This window comes from Dermacentor silvarum, chromosome 2 (genome assembly GCF_013339745.2).
Source record: "Dermacentor silvarum isolate Dsil-2018 chromosome 2, BIME_Dsil_1.4, whole genome shotgun sequence".
In the NCBI taxonomy this organism is placed as follows: Eukaryota; Metazoa; Arthropoda; class Arachnida; order Ixodida; family Ixodidae; genus Dermacentor; species Dermacentor silvarum.
The window spans coordinates 259,486,335-259,499,621 of record NC_051155.1 but is presented as its reverse complement, the minus strand read 5'-3'; the positions used below and the strand labels follow the sequence as shown (position 1 = coordinate 259,499,621).

General features: G+C 47.6%; 1 protein-coding gene and 1 long non-coding RNA gene across 4 annotated transcripts in view; one reads left to right on the top strand and one right to left on the bottom strand.

Annotated features, from left to right (window-relative positions):
• The window catches only part of LOC119443185 (protein Mo25), an 85,655-nt gene that overhangs the window by 24,372 nt on the left and 47,996 nt on the right, over positions 1–13,287 (bottom strand). For all 3 annotated transcript variants that reach the window (XM_049662653.1, XM_037708350.2, XM_037708351.2), the window contains 2 exons: positions 7,175–7,343; positions 4,884–5,009 (listed from right to left, as the gene is read on the bottom strand). In XM_049662653.1, the coding sequence (XP_049518610.1) occupies positions 4,884–5,009; positions 7,175–7,343 (295 nt within the window). The remainder of the gene's footprint in view (positions 1–4,883; positions 5,010–7,174; positions 7,344–13,287) is intronic.
• Positions 8,872–11,548, top strand: LOC125943372 (uncharacterized). The gene is made up of 2 exons (XR_007465784.1): positions 8,872–9,033; positions 10,940–11,548. It is a non-coding gene; the product is annotated as an uncharacterized LOC125943372 (long non-coding RNA).

Sequence of the window (13,287 nt, the reverse complement as noted above, 5' to 3'; positions counted from 1 at the left end):
GCTCGCTTCTCCAGCGGCGCTTCGCCGTGACAGCGCGTGTTCGTGCTCATTGAGTGTGATGTGTCACAGCGTGTACCAGTGTGTCGGCAACATCAACTGGAAAAGGTGAGAGTGCCGGCTTGGCGAGCTATGCCAGCTGCAGCCAGCGGCAGGATCAGGTTTGAATGAAGGGAGGGGGAAAGGTCACGCCAGCCTCTCACACGCACGCACATGTGCGCTCGCTTCGCATTCCGTCGCGGCGGTGAAGGTGCTTCTGGTTGTTGCTTGCGCAAAAATGACAAAATTTGGGGCGAAATCTCGAGGTTCTCGGAGGGGAAATTCGTTATATCGAGGGGGTCTCCCGCTGCCACTTCGTTACATAGAGGTCTCAAATACATGTGCTTCTATGGAGTAACCGCAGGAAATAGAAAAACTTCGTTATATCCAGGAATTTGTTATATGGAGGTTCGTTATAAGCAGGTTTAACTGTATCTAACAGTCGACTGCCTGCCTACACGTGTCAAAGCGGCGAAACTGTGCGCACCAATAATTGCGAGTTGATCGAGGACGCGCGTGACCCCTCGGCCATCTCCCCTTCTCCCGGCATGCGCACGTGTCAACGCGGCCAAATCGTGTGCACCAACAGAATTGCGTGTTGAGGGGGAAATTAAAAAAACTGAGGTGACAGACTACAGGCGCGGGCATGTACAAAGAATGCCCCGCGTGACCCTTGGCCAACTCCGCACACCAACGCGTTTTATCGTTCCATCACCGGCTGCACTGCTGTTCACACCATGCCGCGTTGAGGGAAGTATCGAACTGTTTCCGTAAAGGAGAAATTGGCTGCATTAGAAGTTGATGCTGGAGTGAAGAAGACTTCAGTAGCACTGTAATATCGGACATCGAAGAGCACGCTGACGGCCATCACAAAAGCGAAGAACAAGCTTCGGAACAATGCAAACCGTATGCGGCACGCCTTCAGGGCTGAGGCATGCCGCGTACAGCATGGCGCGCAGCGTGCACCGGTGTGGTACTGGGTGCCACGACCGCTGGATAAAACGGCCGCTGGATAAAATCATATAACATCACTTTCGGCGCGGCACTGATTGGTTGAGCAGCTTTGCGACCACGGTCGTGCGACTGAAAAATCGAGCAGCGAGCGGCTGGCCCAAAATGGTCGCTTTTCGAGAAAAGCGACCATTTGGGACTGGTGACCACTGTCAGTCGCCGGTGTGAATGAGCCTTAAGCGCGACATAAACTGTCGTACCTTGAAGTCAACGAAGCGCAAACGGCCGTGTCTCCCAGCCATAGACACCAATGTCAGAACCAGAAGAACGAGACTGCAACTTCACGGCAGTTTCTCCCTCACCGCTTTACAAAGAAAAGTGCACCAGTATTTCCTGCGAAATGAAATTCTGACAGCCGCAAAACTTGCTCAAGATGTGACCAGTGATAGTGACATGGATATGGCTAAAATGTGTGTACATACAATGGAAAGGCTGCTCAATGACATTGGCTTTTCTTTTCGAAAATGGAAGAGAAACTCTGCTCTCCTCAAGAGAAACAACATCATCTTGTGGCTGCGGCAGTACCTGCGTACCATCCGGGAACTTCACACACAAAAGCGGTATATACGATATTAGACCCTTTTTGCAAGTTTAGTGATGTGATTGCCCGAGGCTGTTTTGGAGCAGCTTCTTGGAGCAACCAAAAGTGCGTTTTGGAGCAGAAAAACAAGCTTTTGGAGCATCTAAATGCATATTTCCAAGTGGAAAAATTGCCTTTGAGAGATTACAGAAGGAGGTAGCCCAATTTCACGAGAAACAAGCACATTTTTACCAAGAAATATTTAGCTCAACATAAAGTTGTGGTGATAGAACATGCGAATCCCTTGCATGATGACAAAGTAATGACAGCGAAATTAGAGGATGAAGCTGTGATGAAATGGTATGACCACTACAGCATCACGACGATATTATGACCCCAAACCCTCTCTAATCTCTACTTTAACTTTCCAGTTTGCAAGTGACTGAGCACAAAAAATGGAGGGAACTGTAAAAGTACACATAGAGATGGAAATTTGGGGAACTCGACTACGGAAGAGCGTTAGAAGTGCGCAACCTGTACACCAGCCGAAAACAGCAAAATGGCAGCAGTGCAACGAAGAGAAACAAGCTCAGTAGCATGTGCAACAACTTGCCCCCATCTAACAAAATTTTCAGCCATCATGCACTCATTTGACCTAACCACAGGAAAGTCACATCGTGAAAAGGCTTTGCTGTACAAGCAGAATGCTTTTCCATATAGCGTTATTATGAGAGTTGTGTGATCACACTTTTTAGTTTTAAAGGCGCCATTTCAGCAATGGCCGGAGCCACTACATTTCAAGCACTTAGCAGCCCTACTCTCCCACCCACCTTTTACTTCCTCCATGTGCACACATGACGAGTGGGTGGGATGATTGATGTCGCTTGTTAGATTAGTTGGTTTTTAAAATAGCAGAAAACACCTTTCGGAGCAGCTTTGGACCACCTTATCGAAAATGTATCATGATGTAGCAGGATTGGCCTTTTGGAGCAGTTTGGAGCAATTGGAGCAGCAATCACATCACTGACCAGTGATGTTACTGGCCCATCGCCTTTCGGAGCAGCTTTTGGAGCAGCCAAAAATGCGTTTCGAAGCAGTAAAATGAACTTTCGGAGCAGGTTTATGAAAGCGATTGCAAACTATTATATGGGGCTTTTACAGTTGGCAATGCATGTGAAAGCAGTAAGTGGTCACTGGTTCATAAATTCGATCCAAACACTAAAAATGACCACCTCCCCCCTTTATCGCAGTCCTTAGTGTGGTCTGCGACAAAGCTGTGGTTGTCCCGAGACGTGCTTGAAAAGCACAGAAGCACTTGGACAGGCTACGTGCAGAATTGGGATACGTTTGGCAACCTTCAGCGTGATTTTGCTCCTATAAATGTATTTTCTAAGATGGAGCACTCCTTTGTAAAAAGTTACCGCCAGCGGTATGAAAAGCTTACATAGTTTTTCCTGTACTGCGATTTATTGATACTAATCTACAGTCAAAGTCCAATTTTTCGGACTCCCTAGAAGCCGCGAAAACATCCGAAAAATCGGACAGTCCGAAAAAAATGAATGTATGCCTTTTACTGTCCTCAGGGGCTCAAATCACCACAGGTGCGTCGAAATAGCTCTGAACGTGTGTTGTGCTCGTATCGTGATAGGAGACGGCAGATGCACGCGTGTCTAATTAAGGAATACATACTGTGTCCCATAAAAATTGCCCTTACTCACTTTCGGTATGCTTCACCGCGTAACACTGCTGTAGTGAGGCGAAGCTGACTTTCAGGACAAGGCGTTATACAATGCGTTACGCTTTCCGAGCTTGGAAGCCATTGGGGAGGATTACAAAGGTGGAGCCAGTACCATTGCTGACAGCGGCGAATTCTTTCAATGAAAAACATAGCACCGAAAAAGAAAAGCCTTGGTAGCGAACGTAGAAGCAGGTTGGCCTAGCGTTGCCGTGGTGGTGGCTGCGGCTGCCAGCAGATCTGCGTGCAAGAGCGCCTGTTCGACGCGGTGAGATAATGAAAATGGCGGCAGTGGTGGCTTCGATAAAGTCGTTTCGGACCCGCGGTCATGGCAAAAAGTTCAGAAAATCGGATGACGAAGGGTTTTTGCACCTGAAATTTTAGACGTTCTTATGCATCGACTATATGGGGATCGAACGTGGCGGTGCCGTGATGCCGTGCTGAAAATCGGTCATTGACTGTACTTGAAATGCTGTGATGGTTGACACTGACGCAGCGGTTCGCTTTCGCTCGTCGCGCAGCTCAATGTGCGTCGCACACCGCCACAAAGTGCAGATATATGCACGGGACCTTTGACTGTGCACATGTAACGTCGGATTAGGCTGTGATCCGTGAATTCAGTTTGGAGCGTTCTGCCTACACGTGTGCTTTCGCCATTCCATCCAGTAAGTGCATAAACATACTTCTCGAAAGAGTGCGGTAGTTGCCGGCATGTCACCCGCGGACCGCAAATCTGCTTTCAGCCACCAGTCTAGCCCGTGACCTCACGCCCTATCACCGAAGCGATTTATTGGTCTGAACATATTGGAGGCCATCTCGCCGCGACGACCATGCCCACCACCGCGTCAGCTGGCAGCAAATTTTTGTTACGGACGCGTATGATACAGCAAGGCTTAACAAGTGGTGCTTTCTCAGTATCCAGCAGCGAAAGTAGCCGAGTTGATAAAAATCTTGGCCGTAAGCCATTCTTACGCCGTGAAATTGCCATGCCAAGAAAAGTGGGGGCGACAAATTGATTGCGAAAAATTGTTCAGGGCCACTGTGTCCGCGTCAATCTTCGCATTATGTTGGAATAATCGACCGAGACACCATACAGCATCCGAAACTTCAATCAGTGTTTTACATTTGTCTTACAGGAGTGCGGGGTCTGTTTCGGCGCCAGCGCAATCGCTCGCTGCTGCCTGAAGAGCAAGGTTGTCCCGCTGCCTAAGCAACCCACACGCGTCGGGGTGGAAGGTATTGAATGTAGACAGCAACCCACGGAAGAAACAGCAGTACGATCCCTTGACTCGGTTCACCACGGAACTAATGCAGACTCTGGTCCACGCAATGACACTTTAGATGGTGCAGTAAAACAGCGCTTGAGGGCATAGTTCCGTTTTTGAAAGCCCGAGCAACCCTTTCGGCGCAGAGTGGATGCAGATTTCTCACATATTGATGAAATGTAGCAGGATGTAGCAGAGTTAGCCTCTCGGCGCAGTTTGGCGCAATTGGTGCAGCGGTAGAATCACTGAATAACCAACGTTTCGGAATTCTCGTTAAAAAAAAAGAACGATTTACAACAGAGAAGTCTGCTCCAACCTTGAGGGATTGCCGCCTTGTGACGTAATTTTCAGAGTTGAGGAGGTTCTGGTAGTGAGAGAACACCTTGTCATAGTGCTGCTCGAGAAACTCTGCACAGACCATCTTGTGGCGCGTCAGCAGTTCCTGCATCGTACAAAACAAGCACCCATGTCTGTCAGCAATGGCACATTTTGATAACCCACGAAACACACCTGCCATAAAAATGCGAAAACCCTTTCAATACTCGCTAAGCAATTGCCACAAAGCACAGTATAGCCCACTTGTAAAGGTGACATTAAACACCTTTCTAAATAAATCATAGCATCACCTCACTAGTGAAGGGTTCTGTTACGCAAATCTCCTACAGCAAAAATTTTTCAGATCCTTGAAGTATAATCGGAGTTGGAGATACTGTAGGTGAAAGTTGCCTTCACACTTCTGCATGGCTTTCTCCTTTTGTTTCCACTAGCTCGCTGAAAGCTGCACACGAGGGAATGGCAAGGGGGCAACAGCCGCGAGGCACTGCCAAAAAGTCAACCACATGTCAAGGCCTTGCACCAATTCACTTTTTTTTTCCTGTTCAGGATGTGTTGGCCGCTACTCCTGCTTCTGGTGCGCAGAACGCGCTCGGGCCACAGCTTCTGTTCATTATTATTTATTATTAAGTTTTTTTTTTGCGTGGATCAAATGACAGCCGAGATGGGTTCTGAATTCTGATCCCTATGTCCATCCACTGTATGGCATGGACACAATATGGCACAGGCGAAATCTCAGATGTCATACTGTTGTAGCGAGTCTAAACTGAGGCATGTACGGCGTGAAACAGCATGCATGTGCGCATTGGCCAGGTGCTGTCTCACACAATTAGATTGGGCTATCGGGCTTCTCTTGGGTGTGAGAAACTGAATACAGACAGCGACTTGGGTTGCCAGCCGAATGGACACAGTTGGAGCTGTTATTTTTTTTAATGGGTTTTAGTACGTGCCGAAACTATGATCTGATTATGAGGCCCGCTGTAGTGGGGTACTTCGGAATAATTTAGACCACCTCTGTTTCTTTGACGTGCACCTAAATCTAAGTACACATGTATTTTCACATTTCGCCCCAATCGAAATACGGCCATGTAGGAGCTGGCGTCGATGAAAAAGTCCTATTGGCTAGTTGATATGATAGCATAAACCACTGAAACCTTCACGATTAACAAGCAGCATGGAATGCAGAAGAAAGCAACACTTTGAGCAGACAACTGTCACTAGAAACTGAAACTGCAAAGGTGAAATACTTTGTCTTTTTCGATAGTACATTCGGCTAATCATTTTTGGGCACTCCAGAGCGCTCTGGAGTGTGCGTTACATTCGGCTGGCTAAAATCAAGTGCTGAAAGCCGCTTTGATCTTCGACCTGGAAGTGCAACTGAGATCTGGCGGAGTTCCAGCCACGTAGCTATAGCAGCTTCCGTTGCTGGCATGGCGACTGCTGCTGTGGTGCGTCAGTGCCCGCTTGCCTTGCATGTTTACAAGAGAAGACGTGCAGATGTGTTTTTTTTTTTCCAGTTACGTTCTCTGGCTCCAACCAGGAGCATGCTCCACATCATAGCAATCTCAGTCAGAGCGTGGTAGGGACCAGCTGAATGTACGAGATTTCAGGTGTATTAATTTTTTTATTGATCTAACTCAAAATTAGCGATGATAGAGTGGTGGGAATGGCCAAGAGTGTTTTGAAGCAGGTTTTGTAACAGTCAACAATTACCGATTCTGAATGGCTGTTGGCCGGACGCTATTCCTGCACGTCAAAAATGGTTCGGCACATACCAGCGCAATATTTTCATGAAAGACAATGGTCATGAGTGGTTGCATATGCACGCGACCACTCACGAACAAATCACAACCATCCTGCGGCCACATAGAGTCAACCTGCATGCTAGAAAAAGAAGATACAGTACGACCCCAGCAGTATAAAGCAAGCCACACAAAGGCACCAAAAAACTTGCAGTAATTGTCACGTGGTATGATGGAGAAGCTGTGAAAAAGTTAACATCACTATGAACAACTAAAAAGTATGTGCAGTTTATCACATTTGGTCAAGAAATAGCAAAATTATCTCCATAACTAATGTCTCCCTTTAAATATTTTTGGAAAGAATACGTTGGGCTTTGCAATGTGTTGACAAGCACTCAGGCATGCAACCATTACTTGTGTTGTAGGTCATCAATGGTGAAAAGAAGCTCTGCTATTCCAATGTCCACAAGCTGGCCTGAATGGCTGCTAGTCTGCCCATGCGTCATTTGCCAAAAAATAATGGCAGACTGACCTTGAAGGTGGAGAATGCATCGGAGGCAATGTCGAATGTGGACACTTCGACGTACTTGAAGAAGTTGTAGAACTCGTCCGAGTAGAGGATGATCTTTGCCAGGGCTTCGTACCGAGCACACTCTCGCAGCATGGTGCCACAGTTGAGTGCGATGTCCTGCTTCTCGTACCTGTCCAAGAGCAAGTACCCCTTCATGGACTCTCAATGCCTGTAAAACATACCTTCTCATTTTGATAAATAGAAAATTTTAGTACATGATAAACTTAGCAAGGATTGACTTCTGGCCTTGTTGCAAGATAAGCTCAATATCTTGAGGTAGATGACCCTTTCCTAGTGAAAAAGCTTCAAGAGGTCTTGAACATCATGTTCCCAGAGTCCAACGAAGGTCTTTGAGCTATCTCTGTAAATGTATAAAGGACCTCTACTACTCAGTGCCCCATGACGCATTGCTTGTATGGATAAAGAACGCCTTAACACAGTTTGGTATGATTAACTTTAGGGCTTCAATAGGTCAAACACTATTTCCGACCTGGAAGTGCAACTGAGATCTGGCGGAGTTCCAGCCACGTAGCTCTAGCAGCTTCCGTTGCTGGCATGGCGACTGCTACTGTGGTGTCAGTGCCCGCTTGCCTTGCATGTTTACAAGAGAAGACGCACAGATGTGTTTTTTTCCCCCCAGTTACGTTCTCTGGCTACAACCAGGAGCATGCTCCACATCATAGAAATCTCAGTCAGAGCGTGGTACGGACCAGCTGAATGAACCTTGAGATTTCAGGTGTATTAATTTTTTATTGATTTAACTCAAAATTAGCGATGATATAGTGGTGGAAAATGTAGAACTCAAAGCAGCGGTGAAAGTGTTACAGGATGAACGTGACGATCTTCGCGCTGGTGTTAAGGAGCACGAGAGCTGTTATTGCGCCTCGATCTCCCGCGTTCGAGAGAGGAAAGCGGGGAGAAAATGCGCCGTATTCCGTTGCGTGCATGGCGCCGGGGAGAGGGAAGGAAGGGGGGTGGCGCAGCAACTGCGCATTGCACAACCGCGCAAGCCTAATCTTGAAAGCGATCTGCGTCCGGGGGCCGAGTCTAGGTGCGACAGTGGCTTGTACCTTTGTGCGTGCTCCATTCTCACCGCTCAGTTTACGTTGAAGCAATACACAGCACGAAGGTCACTTCGCTCGCTGTTGTTGCCACACTTCCTCCTGCCAACGTTTTGACAGCGAGTGCGCGTGGTCATCGAGTGTGATGTGTTCATGTTTGCCTGTGTGCGCTGACACCATGCTAGTTAATTTACATAGTTAGTGAATGTTTTCAAATTATACGGCCGATAAAGCTATTATCCTCTGGCAGCGGCAGCGTAAGCACATCTTCTAATCAAGCGTATGTGGAATCTTTGCAGTGGACGGTCTTCCAGAATTTGCCTCCGACCAAAAACGCCGGAACCACCATCTATCCAACTGCACTGCAACCTTGGATTTATCAGTTTCATCAGGGCGTGGCGTTTTTCTCAGACAGCTGTTGGCACGGCCGCACTCTGGCAGCGGCAGCGGCGGCGTAAGCACATCTTCGAATCAAGCGTATGTGGAATCTTTGCAGTGGACAGTCTTCCAGAATTTGCCTCTGTAAGGAGCCTTCGTCGTTGCCGCAGTAGGCTGTGCCAGGACTCGCTTTTCTGGGAGTGACTTACCATTCCAGGACCAAAAACGCCAGAACCGCTATCTATCCAACTTCACTGCAACCTCGGATTTATCAGTTTCATCAGGGGGTGGCGCTTTTCTCGGACAGCTGTTGTCACGGCCACACTCTGGCAGCGGCGGCTAAGCACATCTTCGAATCAAGCGTATGTGGAATCTTTGCAGGTGGGTTGATCTTTTCAAATTACCTTAAGCACAGGAAGTGCTATTATTTTTATTCTGGATGCTGTTGCTCCCAAGAGTGTGTTGGGTTACGAAAGTTGTTCTGCGAGTGTGTTGCCGTTTCGGAACTGTCGACCACTGAAATTGTACCAGTTAATCGTACCTTGTATCCACAGATACACTAGCCATGTCTAAGGATTTGAGTAAACTCCTTGAGGAATCAAAACGCGACATAAAACAGGAGATTCGAGAACGTGAAAATTTCTAGCGAGACCTCGGGAAGGATATCAGCGAAATGAAGTCTAGCCTTTCCCTCATAAATACATGTTATCAAGATATGGAGGCCTCCTTAAATGATGTGCGAAAGGAAAATGTAGAACTCAAAGCAGCGGTGGAAGTGTTACAGGATGAATGTGATGTTCTTCGCGCTGGTGTTAACCCTTTGCGGTCTGAAACTTTTACCCACTTTTCAGCTGTTCTGGTCCGAAACTATTTTCCCAGTTTGTAGCGCCGCTAACAAAACCACCAACTGTGGAAGAAAAACTCACAGGATATTTATTTTTTCTCTTGCATTCTGCAGGGAACACCTCTACCGATATTTTGAGCAGCGTGTGATACCACTCGAAGCATTCTCCTGGGTGCAGGCCAGGGTTGTTACTGCAGGTTTTGCAGAAAAACACACAAGTTTCCCTCCTGCCTCCACTTGTTTTTCGATCTCTACAAGCGGCACAGTCCTTGCTGCTTCGGCCTGGGAGCTTGTAGATAAAATGGCTCCTCCCATCCAGCCTTTCCTCGCACTCCTTCCGCGCAGACGGGCCTCGCTTTTTGGCTCTAGCCCTTACGTCACCCACCAGCTGTAGGATGAGGCTGCGGTGGTACTGCAGGTGTCGCTGTTCTTTCTCACCATAATTCTGCAGCTGTGTGAGCCTCAAAATAAAGCCACTGACAATGGAAGCACCTAGAAGCTTTCACTAAATGCACCACCGTAAAACGCATGCGGTGAAAATGTGGTCATGCTTCTCAGCAAACTGCGCGAACGTGTGGTTGCGCGCGCAAGTGAGAACGCTCTGGTATCCAGAAGCCGTGCTGAACATTGTGCTGCACCCTAGTGCAAAAAGAAGTAAACTTCAACAAAGTTTATTTATCCCTCAAGAGATAGCGCATCATGTATACAAAAAATGCGCATGAATCACAGTGAGAAAAACCACGAAATTTAACCCCCAAACACCCTTTCCGACAGCAGACCGCTACGGCCGTGTTGTGTTGTCGGGCAGGGCCCGACAACGGACTGCAAAGTGTTAAGGAGCACGAGAGCAGACTCGTTCAAACCGGGCAGTACTCCAGACGGTGGAGGCAAAGGACGTACTGCACTCACCAAACGAAAGTGTGCTAGAAATAACTAAGAAACTTGCAATAGTCATTGGAGCACCTCTTGTGGACAGTGACATTGAGGCGTGTCATCGTGTTCGATCTTAGGGTGGAAATCAAGCACTGAATATAATCATAGTTTACACGCCGTGAAAAACGGGAGTTTCCTACAGAGAGCAAGAAAACAAAGGGTTAGTTAAGCCGATTTCGCGTTTGCTTCTCATGTTCCATCCAGTATATGTGAACAAGCACTTGTGCCCAGCACATAAACGTCTGTTCGGAATGGCGAATGCCAAACGGAGAGAACGTAACTGGAAGCACATCTGGTCGTCCAATGGGAAGATTTTTGTCCGGAGGTCAGACACGTCGGAAGTCTAACTTCCTAACTTCACCACTCCACCTAGTTTTCTGCCGTCCTTGACTGCGCTTCCCTTCTCTTGGCATACTCGGTAGGGTGCGCGTGTTGAACGTTGCCAGGTTCAGTTTGCATTGGCGGCCTGTTCGGACCCAGAGATTCTTAGCACCCTCTGCTGCATTGCAGGTCTGACCGCCGCCTTGGTCAGGTGCTCCGCAGCCGCTGGGGACTGAGGGCCATGGGTAAATTGTAGGAGTCATTAGGGAGGTAGCGGCCGAATATTGCACCAGGGAGGCCAATTCCTGTTCTGGTGAGCTTTATCCTATACCCTCCCACATTTATTAAATAAGATGCATCAAGAATCATTTGACCCGTTCTGTTACTTAAACAATGAGATCAGACTTTTCTTATCGAAAATGTCTAAATGATAAGTATCAGGCATAACATCTATTATTACTCCAGTTGTGTTAGGGAAGTAAATTTTTTTTCCCTATTCTGGCATGTATTCATGCTTGTACTTTATCATATTTATTCCACAAATATATGTTCTACGCTATGTGCAATGTAATCAGTTGTATATCTTCTATGTACGCTGTCATGCCAAAAAAAATAAGGGAGCAGGGACCTCTATCAAGCTGTACTCACGGCTTTTAGTCCCACCTCCTCCTCTCTCAAAAGGAAATAACGCTTGATTTGATTTTATTTGATCCCGACTTGTGTCAATGTGTTCGCTTTTTGGGCAAAACTGCGACTTTTTTTGAGATGGCCGTGGAAAAAAAAACTCAAAATTTTACCGTGCATAATGAACGCACCCCCCAACTTTGCACATATTTTCCGGGGAAAAAAAGTGCGTTCATTATGCAAGTAAATACGGTATGTGAGTGCCTCATTGCAACACAAGTTAGTATGTTGCATGGCTAATTCGGAGCACAAACTACTGGGACACAAGCTAAGGCACATCTGTCTTGTCTTTTTCTCGTGCCTTAGCTTGTGTCCCAGTAGTTTGCTTGCGATCCCGATTCACAAAAGAGCGGGGGCACACTTTCAACGAGCTGACGCATGCCTCCAAGGCGGCGGCGCACCAGCTGTACCCTCCACCGCACGAATCCCTTAGCAATCTATAAGCAACCCTTTGGTGCGAATTACAGACACACACTCGCCCCTCATTCTTTCTCACTATCACCCACTTTTCCTCACTTCAGCCTGTATTCTGTCCGGAACCTCGCGCTTCTGCTCTCCATCTCCTTTCTCATTGCCCGGCGGATCCTCCCCAGCGGGGCCTAGAGCACCTCAAGACTTGGTAGGACTCGGGAGACCTTGCTCCGCTCCGGAGACCCGGTCGTGCAGACCATGGCTACTGACCGGGCTTCCACCATTATGGACCGGACAAACAAATGCTTGAGTGCCGTGGGGTCATGCGGGGGCCCTGGAGCCTGCTTGCTTCAAACTCCTCAGTCTCTATAATAAAGTTTTTATCATGATGAGGTTTACTGCCCAATTGGCAGAATTCACAGAACTACTCGCCTTCTGCTACTAACAGTACGCTGGCATCTGATGGCATAAGTATGAAGATTATTAGGTCTTAGGTTCATGGAACGGAGTGCAGTATATAGTCTATCATACATGAATGGAATAAGGTTGCCATGGCTGGTCACACTCGGTGTTTTGGAGCAGTGTAGCTACAATGCATGGTCCTATCTCCGTAATAAATAAAGCCAACGTGACTTTATTTAACACGCTGCGCAAAGTACCGTATTTACTCGATTGCAACGAGTTTTTTTCCAGATTTGTGCTACCTGAAGTCGATCCTCGGGTTACAATCGAATACCGAAATTCAAGTTGTCTAAAAAGTGTAATGATGCACCAAATTCTAATCAACGCATAAAATGTGCGAGTGAAAGCGCGCAAGGGACGCGTGCTCTCACAGAGAGCGAACGCATGGCGGAGAGCAAACGCGGCGTCTTCCGTCGTGCAAAAGGCCGTGGGGGAATGGGAGGGAGGGAGCGGAGGCGAAGTTTAGCTGAGGCACCAGATGCTTATCTTGCGACCGGGCGCAAGGGGAGCTGGCGACTCAATCTCCCACGTGAAAGGAGGAAAGCGGGAAGGCTGCGGGCTGTCGTGTGCCGCATCTTGAAAGCGATCTTCACACGGCTCTTACCTTTGTATGCGCTGTGCTTTCGCCGCTCAGTTTCCGTTGAAGCGATAGAAGGCACAGACCTTCGCTCGCTGCTGCTGACGCGCTTGCTCAAGCTAGCGTTTTGACAGTGGTTGTCTGCAGTCATCGACTGTGATCTATTCCATGTTTGCTTGTGCACGCTGACACCATGCTTGTTATTTCAGTTAGTAAGCGAATATGTCAAGGTTATTCAGTTGATAAAACTACTATCCTTACTTCGTATAGCTCTCTACTAATTTGCTATCACAATTGATGCTTCACCTTTCGTGCGAAACAGCTACTTTTTCATGCATCCGGTGGTCTCGCGTTACATTAGTGGTTTTCTTTTTTTTTGCTGGACGCAACAAAAAGTCACCCC